The sequence below is a fragment of the Poecilia mexicana genome, unplaced genomic scaffold (assembly GCF_051168715.1).
Source record: "Poecilia mexicana isolate PSO_F unplaced genomic scaffold, ASM5116871v1 scaffold_9, whole genome shotgun sequence".
NCBI lineage: Eukaryota > Metazoa > Chordata > Actinopteri > Cyprinodontiformes > Poeciliidae > Poecilia > Poecilia mexicana.
The window spans coordinates 16,494,525-16,516,839 of record NW_028263378.1 but is presented as its reverse complement, the minus strand read 5'-3'; the positions used below and the strand labels follow the sequence as shown (position 1 = coordinate 16,516,839).

At 41.8% G+C, this 22,315-nt stretch overlaps 2 protein-coding genes across 3 annotated transcripts; one reads left to right on the top strand and one right to left on the bottom strand.

Moving 5' to 3' along the window:
- Positions 1–626: 626 nt before the first annotated feature.
- On the bottom strand, positions 627–15,165 carry LOC106918077 (tRNA (32-2'-O)-methyltransferase regulator THADA). Of its 2 annotated transcripts, XM_014987550.2 has the most exons (31): positions 14,978–15,165; positions 14,720–14,900; positions 14,553–14,642; positions 14,152–14,179; positions 13,921–14,069; positions 13,705–13,824; positions 13,500–13,620; positions 12,048–12,193; positions 11,890–11,974; positions 11,676–11,812; positions 11,173–11,370; positions 10,380–11,088; positions 10,104–10,256; positions 9,736–9,845; positions 9,493–9,653; positions 9,012–9,157; positions 8,739–8,903; positions 8,485–8,645; positions 8,254–8,394; positions 7,066–7,170; positions 6,795–6,995; positions 6,554–6,704; positions 6,219–6,471; positions 5,064–5,300; positions 4,778–4,982; positions 4,335–4,523; positions 3,808–4,055; positions 3,527–3,694; positions 3,149–3,418; positions 2,091–2,293; positions 627–1,984 (listed from the first exon to the last, which is right to left on the bottom strand). In XM_014987550.2, the coding sequence occupies exons 1-31, from the start codon at positions 15,094–15,096 to the stop codon at positions 1,734–1,736; spliced, it is 5,601 nt and encodes a 1,866-aa protein (XP_014843036.2). In that variant the 5' UTR covers positions 15,097–15,165; the 3' UTR covers positions 627–1,733. The 2 variants fall into 2 exon arrangements, with proteins under 2 accessions (XP_014843036.2, XP_087864999.1); XM_088008873.1 differs by having other exon boundaries at positions 10,104–11,088.
- A 1,369-nt stretch (positions 15,166–16,534) lies between these two features.
- tctn2 (tectonic family member 2) lies at positions 16,535–21,184 on the top strand. The gene is made up of 18 exons (XM_014987529.2): positions 16,535–16,693; positions 16,847–16,960; positions 17,435–17,505; positions 17,610–17,811; positions 17,899–17,999; positions 18,092–18,291; positions 18,398–18,518; positions 18,643–18,793; positions 18,900–18,962; positions 19,059–19,181; positions 19,268–19,336; positions 19,418–19,507; positions 19,614–19,731; positions 19,977–20,080; positions 20,218–20,365; positions 20,479–20,616; positions 20,692–20,780; positions 20,864–21,184. The coding sequence occupies exons 1-18, from the start codon at positions 16,600–16,602 to the stop codon at positions 20,977–20,979; spliced, it is 2,112 nt and encodes a 703-aa protein (XP_014843015.2). The 5' UTR covers positions 16,535–16,599; the 3' UTR covers positions 20,980–21,184.
- The last annotated feature ends 1,131 nt before the right edge of the window (positions 21,185–22,315 follow it).

Sequence of the window (22,315 nt, the reverse complement as noted above, 5' to 3'; positions counted from 1 at the left end):
GCCGCAACGGCCCTCGACGCGTCTCCATTGGTGTAATGTGCATCTTTTAAAAGTCTTAACTGTGACATTTCCAAAGCATTGCTTGGAAAACGATGATGGGTAAAATAAATAAATAAATAAATAATGTCTGCTGATATAAGTTCATCACTAAAGAGTGATCAGATTATCCTTCAGCAAAGTCTATCTTAAAACGTGCACTAGAAAATGATTTAAAATTGAACAAGCTGAGTTTCACAATGGAAATATTTCACAATAACATTTTATTTACTGGGCACATTGTTAAACCAGTGGAAAAACACTCCTTTCATGCTCCACATGGCCCACATATGTCTCACGTATATACACAAATCATTACAGTGGCTGTACCCTCTGCACTTGGCCTTTCTCCCTGCTGTCATAGTTAATCAGTAAAGTAGCAGCTTGCTGATACTCCACATACTCTCCGGTAGGAATGCTTTTACCAGGCCAGATGGTCCTTTTTCCACTTTAAGACAATCTGACTCCACCTTCAGGAAATTAAAATTATTCTGAGAAAAAAAGGTCAGGTTTCAGCAATTAAAAAAACAACAACTTTTGATTTCATGATTCACACTTAATTATTGTCAATAATTCCAAGATTAAACACATTTTGTTGAACCAAAACTTTATTATAAAATATCATTAGTAATATACTTATATAGTCATAGCTAATTCAGTTTTACAATATAAAACATAAATAATTTATAAGACAATAAGCTGCTAAAAACCAATGCAGGATGCCATTGATGAATTCTTCACCAAAATATTAAATTTTGTCAAAAAAAAATAAAAGCCAAGCTCCATTAAGGGGGACGTTACTGCAAACTAGGTGTGGACCTTGAGGAAATCACAGGAAACACCTTGGGTAAGATTTCTGTACGACTCATTAACCCTCGCATATTGTCATAGTTGTTGAATAATCGTGCACTCTTTGATGCAACAGATCTTGCGAGCACTGAGTGCGCCAAGGAAAAAAGGAAAGGGAGAAAAAAAAAATGGAGATAAAGCGCTACATCTTCTGGTTTACAGACAGATTCTGATCCACTTTCCACAGCAACAAAATTTCATTTCTGTGACAAATTCCAACTAAAACAGCTTCAACATTTGTGCTTCTTGAATCCTGGTGGTTGTCAGCGGGCTATCTGATGACGTAAGACTGCTCTGAACGTGTGGCCTGTTATGGGCCAACCACCAGATCTCAATCTGATCCCTCGGAGCCAACTCTCAGCTCTCAGCTCTCGTGTGGTTTGGAAAATGGACACTTATCCAGTCAGAAGGCCTCTAATGGAAAATTAGACCACACATCACACACCCCCACTGGCTGCTAAGCAGGCAATATTTCCAGATGCTGTTGCATTACATCACTGCACCCATGTGAGCCTTGCTGCTGTTGCTGTAGAGAGAAGCACAATAACAAAGCAGGGCAAAAATAACCCGGCACTGTTGTTCTGACTGCAGCTCTCCATTGTAACGCCACTGAAACTGAATAAAGCTTCACCCACCCAATTCCCAGAGGGTCTCTTCCCTGCTAGGCAAGGAAAGACACCAACGTAACCCTACCCACTTCGCTCTTACATAAGTTCACGAGGGGCTGGCGTCCGGCGGCATCAGCACCTGCAATCGTCATTTAAGAGTGAGACCGTGTGATGTCCGTTCTTCAAATATCAAAAACTAATTTTGTCCCAGGTCACACTGGTCCATTCCCCTCTGCTCCCTCACAGTCGTGGCTCTTCCACAGAAACAGTAGCTGTTAAGGCAGGTGTAAAATGAACACCATTCTGAGTGAGAAGAGTGCAAACCGTCTGCAAACGCATCTGCACGCTTAAGGGATCGCAGTGACGCTGAGGACAAGCAGAGGTTTTCAGGAGATGAAGAAGAAAGACAGCTCTGGCGAAGAGGCCCCACAGGGCAAAGTGGAAACGGGGATCCACCAGGAGAGCCAACCAAGAAGGAGTCAATGTTTCAGCTAGAAAAAAAAGAGAGATAAAAAAAAGTTTTACTTTAACACATAAAACAGATAATATTCCAGAGCTCAGCTCTTCTACTTTAATGCAAAATGTATGACAGCGCACCTGGCTGGAGCTGTTCACAGTCTGTGAGGTTATCCAGCACCTGGGCAGTGTTCTTCTCTGCCCATGCAGTCAGAGTCTGTGCCAGAGCAGAGGATTGAGAGGATTTCTCAGCCATCTGCAGCAGGTAGGGCAGCAGGTGTGCAGACATGACGGAGGGTTCTGCAAACACATTGGCCTCATCCTGCTCATACAGACTGCAACTCCTGCAACAACACGCTGATGATTAATGCTCAGTTGAACAAATGTATAAATAGTGTAGCTATGCTCTGAAAAGTATAACTACACGTCAAATTTTATGCACCATCTGTCAACTTACAACCAAAAACCTGAATGTATTTTAATGGAACTTTAGCTGACTGACCAACACAGATTGGTGACTAACTGTGTTATGGGGAAAAAATCTAAATGAATATTTTATATTTTAAGAAAAAAAAAAGAAAAGAAAAATGTATCATGCTTATGTAATCAGCTCAATTTACTTTGAAAGTTCAGAATAAACTTCAGTCCAATCATTTGCACTCAGAATTTTCAGTTAGTAAATTAAATGTTGCAAAGGCTGCTGAGGCAGAGGTACCATGACAAACTCAAACATAAAGCATAAAAGGTACAAGGGAACAACTTGGATCGAGACGTATTTATGTGGTAGAATGGTCTAGTCAAAGCCCAGACAAGTCTAACTGTGGTAGGGTTTAAAAACAGATGTTCACTGATGCTAATCCTCCGATCTAACTTAGTTTGGAAAAAAGAGTATGCAAAGAATCCAGCCCCAAGTCCCAAGACACATACAACTGTAATTGAAATGAAATGTAAATCTCCAACCTTTTTAGAAACTAGGCCACAATTGTGTAATTGAAATATAAATAATACATTATTTTCAATGTCTTTTAACATCAAAATCCTAAAACGGTGTCATATATTGTATTCAGTGCCATCCTGCGGTGCTCCAGGGTTTAGGGTTATGTTGCAATGTGCGGTCGTAATTTGACAAAGTGTCAAAAAGGTTCAAGGCGCTTGAGTGCTTTTGGAAGGTGCCATGCAGATTCTGTTTTGTAACACACCCTCTTGCTGGCGAGGCTTCTCTCAGCACTGATCTGAGGTCAGCCTGAGGCAGGTGGGACAGCAGCACCTCCAGCGCACCAGGAGTATCCCAGCATTCCTGCAGCAGCAGGTCCAAGAGGAGCAGCAGAGCTTGGTTGATCTGCATGATGCAGACACTCCTCTGGTCATTTCCTCGCCTTGAATGATGCAGCAAAGAGGCAAAACGAGCAGCTTTCAGCCTCACCTCCTGGCTTTGGTCCTGTAGCAGGTACAGGCCTGTGTTGATCAACCTACACAGTTTAAAAAAAAAAAGAAAACTACACATAAAATCCTTTTAAAATATTTTAACCAGAATCAGTCATTTAAAGCTATCCGACATGATCAGATTTCCTTCGTACCTCATCATGATGGCAGGGAGAGAGCTGTGATCTCTGAGGTTGTTGATGAGCGGGAGCCCAGCTGCACAAAGAGCTTCGCTGCACGCTATCCTGAGGACTTCAGGGGCCTCTGGAGCCCGCTGACACTCCAAGATACTGCACCAACGCTGAAGCACAGACGTCTTCAGGCTGATTGGATAAAAATCAAAGTTAGAGGGATTTATGTTAATTTGGGAGTCTAAAATAAGGACTTGATATGTAACAAAAAACAAAACAAAACAAAACAAAAAACAGTGTAAAACCTGAAATCTGACACATGGGAAAGCAGCAGGCTAGCAGCATGTAGAGCCTGAGAGAGGTACTCTGGTCCACCTTTCTGGATTTCTAGGTCCTGAAGTAATAAATGCAAACACTCGGACGAACAAGGTTCTGAGTCGGGAAGCGGCTGAGGTAAAGCGGAGCCACCACCGGCCATCACAGAAACCAGAGCTGTGAGGTACGTGGTGCGGTAATCCACGCTGTCGCCCAGCAAAGCCTCCTTCAAGTTTGACTGGAGAAAGAGAAGATTTAAAAATTACCGTCACGTGATCAGGAAGGCAGGTAATCCATCACACTGGTGCTGCTAAACGCGTTACTGGGCGTCATAAACAAACAGTAGGTTATCTCTGGCCCATGACCGCAGATAGCCTGTCTCACATTTTTTCCATGTCTAAAGAGTCGGGTAAATCCTGAACAGCATGCATGAATCAGAGTCTTTATCTTAACGACCTACATGAACTTTTAACACAAGTAAATACAATCAGTTGTTGGAAGCGGCTCTGTGCCTGACCTGCAACACCCTCTGGATCACTTCTTTCAAGTCGATTTGCTGCCAGTCCTGGCTGTCCAGCAACCATGCGACCAGCGAGAGCCTCAGCTCAGGCGAGGCTGCAGAAAAACTCTCCCAAGTCTGACAAGCCCACTTTGGATCTGCACAGAGGAAGTGAAGGGCTCGCTGGTGGAACGATGACAAGCCAACCTGCAGAGAGCAAAGTTAAAAGAAAAGAACGATTGAAATCTGTCAGACTATAATTGGTATCCTCATTTTTAAAGGTAAAGGTAAAAGGTAAACGTAATTTGATTTTTATATACAGCACATTTTCAGCAACGAGGCAGTTCAAAGTGCTTGCTGAATGGTGTCAGAAATCTACTCCGGCTCAACAAAACCGTTTTCAAAGTCCTTTGCAAACAACATAAAGCACACACGGTGTCTCATGTACAATTGTCACACACCTGAAGACCCTGCTGAGGCGTGTGAAGGTCATGCATAAGTCTGTCACTGAGCTGCGACAGGAAAGTCTCGCAGGAATATCTTCTCAGGGACCCAGCCACGCTGAGGTACGCCGCTCTCACCAGGGGGCAGCACTGAGCCGTGGTCCCCAGCCACATTGAAGAATGGATCCTGTTCACCACTTCACGCAGGTCGTCAGAAAGGACTCTACCGACACAAACACGGCAGAGTTTCAAAGTCAGGAAGTTGCTGATGAATATTTAAGCGCCTCCTTCATTCCAGTCCCACCTGTCTGAGCAGAGGGCTCGGTCCAGCAAGGCCTTCATCTGTAGCAGCTGGCCGTGGAGCCGGTTGTGGCTGCAGGACTCCTGCGGACCAGGGAGCTGAGAGGTCAGCTTCAGGAGGAGGTCAAAGTACCCCGAAGGCGGTGTCATGGCAACCAGAGCTTTGGAGACCATTACTCTAACACTATAAATGGGACTGGCAGATAGCTGGAGTAACGGAGGCAGGAAGTCCAGCAACGTTCTGCCAGAGGAAACACATGAGGATATGTACACTCAGTCACATAAACAACGAGCTTAAGAGAGGAGCAGGTGCAGAATAAGATCATTTAACGACTTGGAAAAGAATTCACAGTCGGAAATTATGTGTTATTGATTTGTTGCAATGAATACCAAAGCAACAAAACCTTTCGCTGACTGGAAACTGAGCTGTTACTCCTAGTACTTTCCAAATAAAATAAAATGAGGCAGCACTTTTAAAAGGTCACTGCCTAATACATCCCATTTCCAATGTACAAAACTTTATAAAATAAAACCCCTGATTTGCTTCATCTGAACAAAACACAGGTGGCAAAGTAATATTGATCTTAGATTTAACAAAAAAATTGAATTTTTATCTTAAATGTCTGAAATCTGAGGGGTTTTAAGCATCTCCTGTCCTGGCAGTTTGGAAAGTTTGGTGTGTGTGTGTGTGTGTGTGTGTGTGTGTGTGTGTGTGTGTGTGCGTGTGTGTCAAGGCTGATTTGCTCTACATCAGAGGAGGATGTGGGATCTGCTGCCAAAACGGAACAGAACAGATGAGTGGCACTGCAAATCACATCTGGTTCTGGTAAAGTCAGGTTTGAAAAACTTAAGTCTGAATATCAATTTACCTTCAAAGGGTCCAAAATCACTAAAATGCACATCTATTATTTTAGTTTGGGCTAGACAAGACACACATTTATAGGACTTGATGTCTACATTAACTCCCAAGAAATCAGATAATTGCTGTAAAATCTTGGACTCTGCTCTCAGCAGCTCAGATTTATACTGGCCATGCACTGAACTAGATACAATAAGCAAAGGAACCGATAAGTTTAGAAAATGTGGTTAAAATGAGCAGTTCCTACTACAGAATATCTATTTAACTTGACCGATCAGTCAAAAGGTGTGTAAGCATTACTCTGAGGAGTCTTGGACGCCAGGCTGCAGTTGGGCCAGCAGAGTTAGGATCGGGTAGAGTGAGGGCTGCAGATGCAGCTTGGCCCCGGCGGTTGGCCTCTGGAGCTGCTGCGCCGCCCCTCTCAGCTCGCCCAGGAGGAAAGCTTGAAGCGTAGGGTAGTGAAAGAAGAAGGCAGCAGGGGACATGCTGTGTTGCGTGGGGCCAGCCTCCACGCTGCCGGACCGCTGGCCAAGCATTCGAGAGCAAAGAGAGCCTAGAGGAGCACGGGCGGGTTAATGGACAATTCAGAGCAGAACTCTCATATCGAACAGGCAGCGAATGAGCTTCTGTCTCACTGTAAAGTTGCAGCGCAGCATTCCTCATGGCCCAGCAGGGAGATCGGAGCAGAGTCAGAGACAAGACGGCTACAGCGGGAGCAAACTGAAGAACAGCTGCCCCCAAACCTGAGCCACGCACCAACGCCTGCAGAGTGTGAACCGCACATACCTGTGCAACAAAATGACAACGAGGTCATCGCAGTCTGTCCGATTCTTTACGAGCAGCACCAACCAGCCAGCGCTCGCAGAGTCAACACACCTGTGGGAGGTCCAGGGTTTGGTCCCAGTTCTCATCGAGGGGACGTCTGGCGGTGTCCAGCAGGGTTTGCACACTGAGCGCTAACAGCGGCCTTGCCTTGCTGACCTCCTCTGACGAGAGAACGCACAGGATCAGCATGGGCAGCCCTGCTGCCCGTCGGGTCACAGACGTGGAGCCAGCGCACTGAACAACCTGCAGTCCCTGAAATGACATGAGTCTGCACATCAGCAGTTGTCTTTTATTAGTTATAGAGAAAACCAAAGTTACTTACATCTCTCAGCATTTGGGCAGGAATATCCTTGAGGTCTGGATCACTGCTGTTCAGCAGAGACGTACAGAACTTTGTGAAGCCTGAACCGCAGCCCTCTACCGCCCCCTGGTGAGAAAAGAAACATCTGTTTACACAGGAATCCAGTGTAAGTTTTAAGTTTAAATGAAGTGGTTGCTGGACGTTTAAACACAATTATGATTGGCTTGAAGTTCTGAAAACATGTTGAGTTATTCAAATCATGTTTTCTCCAGGATGGAGTTATTTAACAAACAACTAGAGCTACTTTTGACAGGTAAAGCTGGAAAACAATTTTGTTATCAACATAAATCGTTCAATAAATGATGCTAAAAAAATTGTGAGGAACTTAGTGAAGAACTGAGCAGAAAAAAAAAAACATTAAGTCTGGAGATTGCAAGACTATTGGTCCAAACAATTGTAAGTACTGATAATATAAAGTAGTCAGGTCAACTGATATTTGGCTTGTGGCGAAACGTTTTACAGTCAGAGAAAACAAACACTGAGCTGGGTTGAATCACAATGTAGGAAGTGAGTTTGGAGGAGTCAAGGCGAGACTCCTAAAACTGGTAACAGTGCACCAGTTGTTACTTATAAATTAATCAATTTATTCTTAATTAATAAGAAATCCAGATTGGAAACTGTACAGAAACTAAAAAATGGGTCAAAATAAAGAATAAAGGAAAAATATATATAAAAAAGGATCACATCTATTCTCATGCTAGGTTTAAGTCAAACAGTAAAAGTATGTTTTTAACCCAGACTTAAGATCAGTACATTAATGTACCTGTATAATGGGCAAAGTGAAAACACAGAGAAGTAGAAGTAGCGAGTTATTCAGGGCCACTTTGGATGGTCTTAGGAGCCACATGTGACCATCTGAGTCACATGTTAGCTAAAAAAAAAAAACGTTAAGGGACAACTTAGTTACAGACATTTAACTAAACATCTCTATATTTGAGTCCATCTCTAAAGTTTTGACCATGTGGGAATTAGAGGAAATTCATCATAAAATCAAAGTTATGCAATCAATTGCTCGTAAAAAGTTGTTTGTTGAATTTAATCATACCGACCTAAAAAAGAACAAAAAAAAACAAACAGTGTAATAAATTATTAAAACCTTAACATTTTTGACCACTGTCTTGACCACTTTGTATTTTGAAAATAACGTACCCAATGGCGGCATTTTAGAAGAATATCCTTGAATATATCCGACGCCCTCACTAAATCCCGCTTAGTTAGAAGACACTCAGAATGTTTCTTGGATTCTTTCAGGACTTTCTCCACCAACGAACCTAAAAATATTCCCGTTTCCTGGTGCAAAGACGTGGAGAAGAAACACCGGTGAGTTTTCCCATCCTCTAACACAGGCTGATGCCAAGAAGGGGAGCCTAATCGTCTCACCTTTAGAGAGACCCAGCAGCAGGTGAGAACAAGGCTGTGCTCTTCAGACAGCAGGACACACTCCTCCTCCTCCTCTTCCTCGTCCGTTGGGCCACCTCCAGACTGTTGGGATATCAGAGAGCTGATGGCGTTTCCCATGTCACAAAAGGACGGGGGAGCATCTAAGAAACAGAAAGCAATTCAGTTTCCAATGTTAAAAATAAAAAAATGTATCTAAAATGAGATTTCACCGTTAGTCAAGATGGCTTGATTACATGTTTCAGAGACACGAGCCTCGCGATCTCCATGCAGAACCGCAAGCAGCAGCAGAGAAATATTCTCCAGCAGATCCAACAATTTGGTCATCAGACTGCGGTCAAGTGTGGCATAGATATCATCAGCTGCTTCAAGCAAACACCTCTGAAGAGCGCTCAACACTCCTGAAACATTTCAAAAAAAAAAAAAAAAAAAGGGGGATTCAGGGGATCCATATAAAGAAAAAAAAAAAAGATTTCCCATCATCATCGATGCGAATGAACGTTAGTCACCGTGAATAGGCTTGGTTCTGGCAGAGAGCATCATGTCTGCTTTGGCTGTCAGATGATGCTCCTCCAGCTCTGACAGCAGGACTCTGACCACACACAGGTTCCTTCCAGCGTTGGCAGCACAGCTCAGGCTGCACCGATGTCCTGATCTACATGGAGAACAGCCGATATTGTCGTCGCCCAAACATACCAACGTTGCACGTGGAATAACGTTCACACCTCTGAAATGTGTCCACGTTTTGTTCCGCTACAACCACAGGCGTCAGGGTTTATTACTGATGTAAATTATGCACAAAGTTGTGCGCAACAGAGATGCGCAGCGACGGATGGTTTCAATTATGCTCCAAATTGTACTCGTCTTCCACATAAAATCCTCAAATTTCAACATTTGTTGTTGCGAAGGAAAAAAAACAAAAAAACAAACAAACCTAAAGGCATGCAAATAATTTTACAAGTTGAGGGCACGAGAGGAGGTGAGACTTACTTTTGGAGGAGCGTCTTCATCATGAGCGCTCCCATCTGAGCCTCCTGCACCCGCGGGCTGCGCAGAAGCTGCATGCTCCTCGTCTCCAGGACTTCCGCGATGTCAGCAGGGAAAGTGGGAGGGAAAAATCTCAACAGCAAGCCGGCCGAGAGCTCCCTGATCTAAAGGAACGAGCAGCTCTTGCGTTACATTTCACCCAGTTTAGATAGAGCGAAACCCCTAACTCCACTCAGAGAGCCATACCTCGTTTGTAGAATCCTCTAGACAACTGATAAGAAGCAGCTGCTTGGTTCTGCAGAAGAAATCCCACTGTCCTCTCTGTCTGGCACAGTCAATGAGAAGTCCTACGTTTGCTGTAATTATAACCGGTTTCATCATTAAGGAGATTGGAGGATGCAGAGATCCAATGCTCAGGTGAGCCACACTTATCTTTTTTTTTCTATAAAACAATGCATTCACGTCTCTGTGCTTTTTTCAATACACAAGATCCTGTTAAGAAACACTGAAGTTTGTGTTTGCAACGTAGCCAAACATTGGTTCCATGGGTACGAATACTTGATTGCGCTTGAGTAAAAACATCTGTTGCTCCATGTTGTTTTCTAATGTCTCACCCGGTGGCTGTCCCTTCTTTTTGTCGGGGCTCCAGGTGTCTGTGCACGTCTCCAGGACTGCAGACAACAACAACAGCGCCGTCTTCTTCCTCTGATAGCTGTGTCCAGGTGACAGAGAGCCGTATGGAAGCTCACCTAACCACTCCACAAAGCCTACGTGACATAAAGAACATCTTTTCTGAACAGAGAATATAAAACTGAAAAATCCCGAGAAAAAAAGCAGACAAAAGTTCGGAGCAAAACGTTCGTCATCTCTTTTTTTTTTTTCCTCCTCACCAATCCCTTGCTCCAGAACATCCTTTCTGCTTTCATGGCTGACATCTTCTTTCTTTTTGCCCTTGACTCCTCTGACGTGTGCCAAGCTGCCGTCTCTGACACGAACCAGAAACCTTCTCACTGCAGCCTGAAGGTGCTGCCGAAAAGGTGAGGACTCGCAATTCATATTCTGGGGGACAAACTCCTTCAGTATCGTGATCTCCTCTGCAGAGGGGACGTCTCTGGTCTTCAGGCTGCAGCAGAGCAGGTTGAGGGCAGCCAGGCGCACTTTGTCGTCTGCAGACCCGAGAGCCAGCTGCAGGGTTTTAAAGGTGGAGCTGCCCTGCAGAGCCCAGGGAGAACAGCCGCTGATGGCTCGGTAGGAGCTCAGGACGCACGCCCAGGCGCGCAGGTGGCCTGGCTCGTGGGGCTCCAGGGAGGCCAGCAGGTGATGCACGGCCGAGGGGAAAACCTGGAGGGTGCAGGGCAGTAAATGTGTTGAGGCGTTGGTCTGTAGGAGAGTCACTTCAGACGTCAGCGCCTCCAGGAGGAGAGGCTGCCAGCTGTCCGCCCAGCGCCCGGCAAGATCCACTTCAGCGAGTGAGGCAGGAAGCTCTCGCCTCTGCTGCTGGATCAGACGCTTGTAAAACTCTGAGCCGCACGGGGACAGGTGATTGGTCGATAGGCACTTCAGGAGATGGCGAGATACCTCAGTGTATTGATCCAGCACCTACAGAGACACAGCCAAACATCTGGGCCACAGAAAGTAAAAGTAACAACGTTGTAAAGAATGCGACAGCTATGACATGCTCACCAGCTCGGCTCCCACATGAGGCAGCAGAGCGCAAAGGCGGTGGTATTTGGCTTTGGCCTCCCAGGGCAGTTTCAATAATCGTTCAAGCAGGGTGAAATAAAAAGCCTTGCTGGTGTCACAAAACTGCTCAGAGTCCAAGGCGTAAAGGTTCAGCAAGAGAGTAAAGGCGCTGCTCGCAAACTCAGGCACCCCTTCCACCTGCCGAAACAGAAACACACACACACACACACACACACACACACACACACACACACACACACACACACACACACACACACACACACACACAAAACATTTAAATTGTAATCAATATCAGTTATTGTTAATATCACAAGATTATTTTCAATGCGGTGAAGTTCCTACCAGCACACAGTGGAAACGAGAAACAAATGCACCTCTAACAAAAAAAAAACATTCAATAACTTAGCCAGAAAGCCTAATGTGCAACCAAATGCCAATCACCGTGTGTTCCTTCTGAGTATAAGTCAACGTCAGTGACTCACTGGGCTTTCTGCATTGGTCCAGATAATGTGTGTAAGCCGCTGCAGCAGCCTGCTGTCGTCGGGCAGGAGGCGGGAGCCGGTCATCCTCCACAGATCCGTCACGCATTCCTTCGCTCTCCTCAGCCACATTGTTAACACTGCGACGGGATTTTGGGCTTTTAGCACAAAGCAGAGCCAGTCAAAGAGACAAACAAGCAGTCTGGAGTTCGCTCACCCTCAAAGGCAAAGTAGTGACAGTCCTGCTTCTCCTCACACAGTGCATAAACAAGAGGAAACAAACCGTCCAGCAGCAAACAGGCCTGAGAAACAAGATAACACGGATTCAATATGATGAAAAATCCCGACGTGTGCTCCCACACAAGCGTTCCCTACCTGTGTGGTGTCGTGGCTCGGACTTAGTAAGACGTGAGGTCGACAGCAGGTGAGGAGGCCTCTGCTCACAGCCAGCCGGTCCACTCTGTCCTTCCCTACGTGGTCACATGTCACCTGCAGGACCCCCACGGTCAGCTGGCAGGGCTCTGAGAGGCAGCACAAAGAAGACGTCTCCGGTCAGAAAACTCCTGACTTCACAGAGTCTGGAGTAAAAATGATTTGGTCCTGCAAAGATTAAATCTGTTCATGCATAAACTCACACATGAAGTGATGTGGGGGAGAAACATCATGATGCTGTTGTTATATTTGGTTTGTGTTACCATTTGAGGCTTCTGTTTATAATTCTTTATTAATTATATCATCATTAATTAATTAATCGTCCTGGATATAAGAAAAAAAAGTACCCTTGGCTTTACAAACAATTTACTTTTTCCACTTGAAGTAACTCTTTAGTGCCTGTAAAACAACCTTTTTTTGTTGAATAGAACAATACGTTTCAAGTTTCCTGGTTTTCCAATGAGAAACTCTATGTCTGAACTTCTCTAGTTCCAAATCTTAAACAGGTCCCTGGTGGACCTACATTTGTGTGCACCCAAATATTTGCTTGCAGATCAACTAACAGTCTTCACAGGAGAAAATCAGCTGCCTAATGCTGAGGCTGCAGATCACCCGCAGACTGCAGCACTCTCATTTAACTCTGCATTCTTGCTTTGAGGTCCCACTCCAAATAAAATCTGTAACTGTTCCAAAATAACTTTTTCTTTTTATCTGAACAAAGAGCATGCAATCTCAACGGGAAGCAATTATCTTGCTCTACCATCATTTTTGGACACGAAACACATTTTCCTTGCATATCATCTTAAGCGGGTCAAATTTGTGCCCCTATGAGGAAACGCTGAGCTTCTTGGAGCCTGTCTTTTTCACATTAAACATTCTCGTCTCTGCCTGGATGTGTTGGAAGTGCTGGCTCTCAATTGAGATCTAAGCTACAGATTACATTTAAATCAACGGGATTTACTTAAAAATAAAAATACCTTCAGTGATCTTAACATAAGATGATCCTTAATCAGCACAATCAGACAACAGTATTCTCTACAGTTCTTTATGTCTTCCAGCCAACCCAACTTTACTAATCAAGACTATAAGGAAAAAGATAAGAAACTTGTGATGACATTAGAAGTAAAACTGAATAAAACAATTACAAAACTTTAGCCAAAATTATACAAAACTGAAAAATGGAAAACCAATAAAGTCCAAAGTAAAATTGATCACTGAGCGAGAGACGTGAATTTTAAGATTCAAAAAAAGGCAAATGAAGACGCCTTAACAATTTGAACTAAAACCAGTACCGGTTTTCATTTTCTGCTCCTAATTGTTCCCATAATTTATTGTGTTCAAATACCACCATATGACAGACTGAAAGGGTATGATGATGCTGCAGGTGTTACGTACGTGGATGAGAGGCCTGCAGCAGATTCCAGGCTGCAGCTCCAGCAGCTGTACTCTCGGATGCGGTGTTGATCAGCATCGCCACCGCTGTGCCCGCCAAAAGACGCGTGTCCCTGTTGCAGCACTGCACGACAGGTCACATAAGCAACTTTTTCAACACTTGTTTGTCGCGTAGAAGTCGATCAATTTGCTTCGAAAGAAAAGACACCTGTCCAAGTATGTCTATAAGAGCCTGCAGAATCCTCTGCACTGCTTCTTTGCTGTGGTTTTCCTCCCACACCAGAGGAGCAGCTTCGTTGGGCAACAGCTGAAACGCTTGAAGACACACCTGCAGCCATGAATGTTCACATGTTAGAAATAAAGTTAAGGTTGTTTTATAATGGCTGTTCTTGGTTAGTATTCCTGATGCATGTTTCATTTGTACCTTGACAGAAACATAACAGATCGGCCCATCTCTCCGAGATTCCTCCTGTAGCACAGCAGGAAGAGATTCAGATACTCTCTGCAGCATTGGCACGAAGGACTCTCGCCAAACCTCTCGACCAACTACGCTGTCCTCCAGGTACATGCATGCTAAAATTATGGAGAAATAATTACAAGTCTACACATTACATCTGCGACATACTAAAAATAATGTAAGCATCAGTGAACCCACCTCTCTGCAAATCCTCCAAAGAGAGAACCTGGTAAGAAGACAAAGTCAAATCATTTCCAAGACCGACAGCGAAGTGATCATTCACATTTTGTCACATTACAGCCAAAATTTTTTTTAAATAGGTATTTTATGCAACATATCAACAAGAAGACACGCATAATTTTAAAGAGGAAATGAAGTAACACTTGGTTTTCAGACAATTTATTTTATTTTATTTTATTTTTTTTTAGATTTATTTCATCTTTATTTTACTAAGATAAAAATCCACCAAGATTAAAAACCTGTTTTTCAAGGGAATCCAGGCCAAGATGCATCGACAGTTCAAGAGGTACAGCAAAAGTATGAATGCAAAGGGTATGATTGCAAAAGGTAACCAAACACACAAAGTAAGGTCTCTGTACCTGATCACTGTGGACTATGGCATGAAAACTGTGGAGGGTCTCCTTATAAACCAGTTTGTGGTCCACCTTTGCTGCCAAATGCTGCAGCATCTGTGAAGCAGAAGTTTTCATTACATCACAGTTCTTCCACATCATTTTACAGTGAAAAAGGAATCTGTGGAGCTCACCTGGTCCACCTTACGACAGGCTGTGGAGATGCTGACCATCTCCAGCTGCAGGGATAAGAGGAGTCTGACCAGAAGCAGGAGATGCTCTTCCTCCAAACCACGGAGCTGTGCCTCTGGGATCTGCCTCAGCAGCTGGGCTGCCTCATCCAAACTGCGCTCCTTGCTCCTCTTAACGCTGCTCCTGTCCGTGCAAACAAATTGGCTTTTTATATTACAGAACCGACGGCGGATGTGCACTTTAAAAATAGCTTAACAAACCTGGAGGATTCAGACAGTTTATCGACAAACAGCTGGAGGGTCTGGCAGCCATTTTCAGGTGTTGAATCTTCAGTGATGAAGCAGTCCTGAAGACTTTTTATCAGGTTTTCAAACGACATTGTAACTTTTACTCCTGAATGCAGATACCCGGTGTTGACATATTACTGAAAGCACGTTTCTGTTTACTGCTGAAAGACTTCTACTTCTACGAATTAGTGGTGATCACGGTAGCGATATGCTGCCATCTAGGGGCTGAAACTTGTGGGAACTAACGTGACTGAGATAAAAACAGAAACAGTTAATTGTATGTAACTTTATGGCCTAATAAATGACCAGTAACGTTAAATAGATCATTTTCTGATATTCTGCATCGAATATCCACCGTTAGGAACTTTTATTACCAAATTTATTAACATTGCTCTGCTGTGTATTTTGTTGCTGATTACAAGTACTAAAACAATCTCTTTTTCTCTTCTGTAGTGTGTGGCTTCCAGCAAATTCTGGTCTGACATTATATTTAAAGTTTCAGCTGAAAACAACAATGGGTCGATAGTAACTTTTTAAAATAGAATTTTTTAAAACATTCACAATTATTAAGTAAGGTAAAAAGCATTTATCAGCATTTATTGCATTGCAACGTGCTTCCAGTATAAAAGGACTGAAACATGAGAGGCGATTCTGCAATTTTCTTCCTGCAGAATTATGGACATTATGCAACTACTGCAGTTTACAATGTCTGAAACATTGTAAACTGTTTCAGACAGTTTACAATGTCTGAAACAGACATTGTAAACTATCTGTTTACAATGACAGTTTACAATGTCATTGTAAACTGTCAATGACATTGACAGTTTTTAATAAATTTATTAATAATTTATTAATAAACCTAATAATAAATTATTAGGTTTATTAGGTTTATTAAACCTAATAAATTTAAACCTAAATTTATTAGGTTTAAATTTACTAAACCTAATAAATATTTAAATTTAGGTTTAACCACTAAGAGGTCTGTGCCAATATATTTAAATCTTCTAACATAAATAGAACATTCTGCAGAAGGTCTAATGTGAGGTCTGCAAAAGAAATAAAAAAAACTACATAGCAACTATTTTTTGTTGTTTTTATGGGTTTTTGTATATTCCCAACAGTTACTCCACATTAGAAATCTTTAAGTGATTCAGTGTGATTAGCTTTGGAAATATTCTAACTCAATAGAATGTAAATAGATGGTAGAGTTTCTGACCCATTAAATAGCTGATGGTCAAGACAGACTGATGACATTATAATGATTAAGAGCACCTTCATGTCATAATCCTTACACTAAGTTAGATTACTTCATGTGCTAGATGAAGGCTAATTTTATACATTGTGTACGATGTTAGAATAACTGTGTTACAATTTTTGAAAATGTTTATATCCATTAAGAAGCTAGAAATCATTTGGGAAATTTCCCAATAGACTCATGACACTGATTTGAGCGGATGAGGTCGCTGTTGTGTACTTTACTCACAGCTTAGATTTGTGTTTTCTCAGAAGAAGAAGGCTTCTCGGCCGTGATTGGTTAACATTTTGTTGCTAGGACACCTCACAGAGTTTACAAATGTCCAATCTATAATAGCGAAATGGCTAATATCGATGTACTTTCTGCGTCTATTTCAGGCCGGACTTCATTTATCTTATTCCTCGTCAGTTTTGTCCACCCTCAAAACGCTGTGGGTAAGATCTTTCTACGTAATTCGCCTCAAAGTTATCGTTTTGAAGTTAAAAGTGCTCTACGTTTCGTACTGGAACTAGCTAAAACTCATTTTATGTATCTTACACAGATGGCTGGAACTGTAACTAAGCAGTAATTGTATTTTTCATTCATAGTTTTTCAGCCGTCGTTTCTTATCTCCAACGGACCAAAAGTCTCTGCATTTCTGCTCGGAAACACATCAGGGATCTCATTGAATCTGAAGACGGTTTCTGTTTCCAGCACAACAGGTAGGAAAAAAAAGACAAAGCACCCCACAAAACATTTACTAGTTGTTAATGGAATAGTTTAGTTTCCAGTTTAGCTCGACCAGAAAAAAATAATACAGATTTTGTGCAGTGCCTTGTAACTATAAATATTCATATATCCTTTTAACTTTACAATCATGTACCGTTTTTTTATTGGAATTTATTGTGATTGACCAATATATCGTAACCCATAATTATGAAGAGAAAGGAAAATGACATTAGATGTCTATTCTCATAGAAGAACTTACTTTTATCTACATCACACAATTGCATTATAGGTTCACTGTCCTGCAGTAAAGTGAACATGTTTCTTGATGTCGAGTCTTCTGGAGTTCCTCTTTTAGGATTGCTCTAAATTTAACTCCATCCTTCTTCCCATGAACAGTGACTAGATATCACTGTGAAGAAAAGCCTCCAAGCAACATGAATTGTAACAACAATTGTTTTCTTTCACAGGAAGCACTGGTTCACCATCATGTGTAACAGAAGCAACACGGTGGGCACTCACAACTGAGCAAATGGGAAAGGTAAGAAACCCGCCAACTTTACTCAGCCACTGTCCATATAGACAAAACAACTTATAAAATTCACCTCTTGTTTATGCTGATGTCAATTTAATTCTGCTTCCCAGAGTGCAATTCGTGTTCAACTGACACTGAATCAAAGCCTGCATTTGTGTGGCGAGAACGAAACGAGTGCCGACTGCTGTCCGAAACCGCAGTGTGTTCTGGAAACTCTTCAGGTGTCCGCCTGCCTTGGAAGCAGACCCCAGGCGTCATTGCTGATCCAAGCCACCATAAACGCCCGGTTGTTTCCTCTTCATGCAGGATCTGGTGGTTTGAATTAAGCCTTTCTCAACACAATGTGAAATGAGAGCTTTAAAAGCAGCTTGTTTTATAAAAGTCGTCTGTTCATTTCAGATAACAACACAGTATTTCCAAACCAAGTGTACCAACCTCTTGGCGTTTGTCCCTGTGACCTGACATCCAGAGCATGTGATGTGCGCTGCTGTTGTGACCAGGTATCAGTTTTTATTATAGTAATTTAACAAACACAATTAGTCAAATGTGTTTGTTTTCTCTTTTAAATCTTCTTATTTGTGTTTTCTACCAGGACTGTTCCAATGAAGATCTAAAGATTTTTGCGTCCCACTGTCTGCTGGGACCCTTCGGGGGACAGGTCTCCCCTGCTCCAGATTTCCAGTGCTCTGTGCGTTCTGCTGAAAACTCCCCAGACTGGTTTCCATTTTTATGTGTCACATCTCCACCTGAAAACAACCCCTACCTGGGTCTCTTCTATCAAGGAGAGACAATGTGAGAATATTTTTCATTAAAGTTTTTTTTTTTTGGTTTGTATTTTTTAATTTTTTATTTTATTCAGTAATTTTTGTGCTACATTTTTTCCACTCTCCTGGTGTAGTGCAGCCAGGCCGGGCCCATCCTTCCAAGAGCCTGTGCTGTCTGCTCCAATGCCATTTACTCCTTATATTCAGGGAAGTCCTGTTGTCACATCCGACGACAAGTACTTCACTATACCTCAGGTTGGTTGTATTAGTGTTACCTTTTGTTTTTATTTTTTGTAGCAATCTTAGTTGTATTCTTTTATTTGTTTTTCCTTGTCAGGCTTACAACTAATAACACTTTATATGTGGTTTTGTTTTTCAGATGGTCCTGGGACGGTGCTCTGGTGCTCCTGTGGCCTTTCTGGAAAATTTCAAAGTAGAGTGTGTAACTCTTTTTCACTCGTGCCCGACTAGTCCTCCCTTAAAAACGCTGCAAAAAGATTTGAGCGTTGACGTGCTGAATGGGCAAGGCGGTGGGTCTTACCTGCTTACATAATTAAATCAATGTTTTGATGTTCTTTGACACTTTTGAGTGCAAGTATGAATGCATGCAAAATGTGTTTTGTTTTTTTTTACCAGGCGTTGTGAAGGTAAATTTAACTGATGACAAGTCCCCTGATTTGTTCCTTTCAAGTGGTCAAGGTGATTTTTTTTTATACATGTAGACTTTAATCACTAAAACAAATAAACTGGCTCTGTCTAACATCTAACTTAAAATGGGTGTGTATTTATCTCCAGGTGAGAGGTTGAGGTGTGAGACTGTGACCTTAGCGCTAGATTACAAATTCTACTGGAAAGAAAATGGTATCACCAATATCTCACTGACTCGCACTGTTGGGACAGTTATCTCGAATGGAAGTTGTAAGTCTTGTGAAACTCTTTAATTTTCAAAGCTAAAGTCTTATTGTGTGGGGCTGACATATTCTGCTGTCCTGTCCTCTAAACAGTGACTACAAGATATTCTGTTGTGTTTCTAAATGGAGAATCTACAGCCGAGCCCAACTCAGGAAACCCAGGTGAGAGAATTTTTTTTTCTTTTCCCCCCAGTTGTTGAGGTTGCTACTCTTACAGAGGATAACACCAAATTCAATTGACAGGTTATCAAGTGGGGCGACCTGTTATTGCTGGCATTCTGGTCAATAATACAGAGTTAATACAGAGGACACCGATCAATGTTTGGAAACCAGGTAAAAATCTCTGTAGTAACCGTGTTAATTAATGTTTATTAACACTAAGTTGCGCACATTTCAAACCTTATACTTTATCCTCTCTGTTTTCTGATCTGGTTGATAGTGGGTGATGGTCTCTGTTCCGCTGACAGCATGAAGCCAGTTGTGTTTGGGGAGAATTCAACTTCAGGTTGCTTGCTGCCTGTCGGGAAGGAAAACATGACCGAGTGTGATCTCCTGAGGTTGGCTGCTCACCATGATCCTTTACCTTTAGTTGATGTGTAACTACAGAGCCTTGCAAAAGTATGCATGCCACTTGGACTCTCCCACATTTTGTCACTTTACGAACACAACCTATCATTTATAGGCATTTCAAGAATGTGACAGAAATGTTAAAACCTTCAAAGGGTAGGAATACTTTTCTAAGGAGCTCTGTGAAATACATACTTATTAGAGCAACTGATGTCATGTTTTCTTCATGTTTTAGAGAGACTGTTGCTGCTCTGCAGAGTGCTCTGACCACAGCGGCATATGTAGCACAGCGTGGTAACCCAGATTTTACAACTATGACAGACTGGCTAAACATAAGCTGTAAGTAGATTTAATAGAGAAGCAAATTCTTCTTCTAAATCAACTCATAAGTTATTTAGCTTCCACCTACATTTGCCTCGTTGTTTTGTGCCAGATAGATGTTCTAACAAATGATTTATTACACAAATCTAATGCAGTTGTGACGCCAAACTCAAGCGCAGCGATGAACAACTATTCAGGTGTGTGCAGTGATATTCCATTTCACCAACGCATCAGTGTTTGGAGCCTCACCACCAGCCTGGTAGATGGAATACCCCAAAGAGAAATCCAAGCTTTAGAAATCAGGTATTAGATAATTAACTACAGCAATGCAGCTTGCTCTTAGTTGCTGCAAATCTTTGTGTGGTATGTTCTTAACGTAGCAAGTATTTATAACCAAGTTCTTTTTGTGTTTGGAGTTATGGCATGTCCACTTGGGCTCTGGATTGTAGGGGAGGTAGCGTCTCAGTATGTGAGGACCCAGAAAAAAGACAGTTGTTCCCAGTCACCTCCTCAGTCACCTTTTTTGACGTCGATACAGGACCAGCCAAAACCAGGCGCGTACACATTTGAAAAGGTTGTTTGTTTAGATTCATAATCAATTTGTTGACAGGTTATGTTCTTTATTCTAGGTTTCAGATCAACTTCACAGAGTATGACTGTGACAGGAATGATGTGTGTTGGCCTGAGCTCGCCTTTCCCTTCACCAGATATTATACAGGTATTCCACCAAAAGAGCAGATGGCAGAGTGAATAAAATTATGACAGTACCATAATAACACGTTTTGCTTTTCTTTGTCACAGGTGAACCTTATTTCTTGTCGTTGGCCAAAGGGATGATTTTGGTTTTCATGTTTGTTACGGCAGCAATTCTTGGAACTCCATGGAGACAAATAAGACAGGCCTGGCACAATGTTTGACTCTAATACTCTGAAAATTTAAAGGATGACTTTCAGGTAAATCACCAAAAGTGCAAAATACTAAATAGGGACACAATGTCAATATGCCATGTTCAACTGTCTGAAATGCTGTGTATTTTTCTATAAATATTGATTTTGTAAATGTTGACATGTTCTATTTATAGATTTAAGGTGTATTTGTATAATAAAGATATGTTTTAAAATATGTTTTCAAAGCATAATAATGATACTACTTTTAAAAGGTGTGTGACCGTTTTGTGCTGTCCTCTGCACTTCCGATCCGCCCCGTATTTGCCGTTTCGTTTGTAATGGATCAGTATGCCCAGTTCTGAATTTTTTTCAGATTTTTTTTAAAAATCTTGAACTCAACTAATTTATAGCTCATATTTTGTCATTAGATTTTTTTTTCTGTTCACTGACAAGACTGGATTTGTATTTCCTAACTAGCCACTCCTCACTCCCCCACTGAGGTGTTAATCCTTCAGTGAAGTTGATTTATTTCTAAATACTGACGCCATGGTGTGGTTGATCATAAAATCCACAAGGCTTTAAAATGTTCAAATATTTGTGCAAAGAAAGTGACTCAGACTTTTAAACTTGCTGTGGAGTGGTGGTAATCTAGCCAGAGAGCTTAAGATTTTTAGTTTTTGTTTGATAAATTGACTTGATCCATCTTGAAAACCAATTTACAGCTATCTCTAAACTCTGGTAACCTCTGGTAAAGATATGTATAAAGCTTTAGAACAAATGCATCATTTATAGTCTTGCTCTAGTTCTCTTACAGTGACCTTTGGAGATTTATTAATTTTTTTTGCCATGCTCACATCCTTCTCACTGTGTGTCCTGGCGAGATAAATTTGATACAATCCTGTTCTAATTCAAATTCTAACCATAGATCCTGAAAAACCAATGCGATTGTTGAAACTAAGATTATGTCCAGACAACTGTATAATTAATTAATCACAGGAATTATACATGGATATTGGGTTTAATTGATTCAAAATTAAACTAAAAATGTCAGTTAAACTACAGAAACAATAAACATAAAATAAGGTTATAACAGGGAGAAAATATCCTTAATAAGTAAAACAGAAAAACCAAAAAGATAAGTCTTTAAGATTTTGTTCATAGCCAAACCGAACCTCAGCAAACTTTGATGCTGTTTAAGGTCCCATGTATGTAGGAAATGTTGTGTGAATACTAAAAAAAACAAAAAACATTCACACTTTACAAGCTATGTTAACAATGTCAAAATTGAAAGATATATTTTTAACTGGGGTGCTTGTGTGTAGTATTCAGCATTACATCACTTCCTCACCTCAAATAGCTGTGGCCT

What these genes read in the sequence shown, in the direction of transcription:
- LOC106918077 (XM_088008873.1), bottom strand. Translation starts at nt 15,096, where the DNA reads ATGTCGTTTGAAAACCTGATAAAAAGTCTTCAGGACTGCTTCATCACT. An exon ending in CCATAGTCCACAGTGATCAG is followed by an intron (nt 14,180 to 14,552) that starts GTACAGAGACCT and finishes TCTTCTTACCAG; the next exon opens with GTTCTCTCTTTGGAGGATTT. An exon ending in TTTGGAGGATTTGCAGAGAG is followed by an intron (nt 14,070 to 14,151) that starts GTGGGTTCACTG and finishes CCATAATTTTAG; the next exon opens with CATGCATGTACCTGGAGGAC.
- tctn2 (XM_014987529.2), top strand. Translation starts at nt 16,600, where the DNA reads ATGGCTAATATCGATGTACTTTCTGCGTCTATTTCAGGCCGGACTTCA. An exon ending in CGTGCTGAATGGGCAAGGCG is followed by an intron (nt 18,794 to 18,899) that starts GTGGGTCTTACC and finishes TTTTTTTACCAG; the next exon opens with GCGTTGTGAAGGTAAATTTA. An exon ending in GTTCCTTTCAAGTGGTCAAG is followed by an intron (nt 18,963 to 19,058) that starts GTGATTTTTTTT and finishes ATTTATCTCCAG; the next exon opens with GTGAGAGGTTGAGGTGTGAG.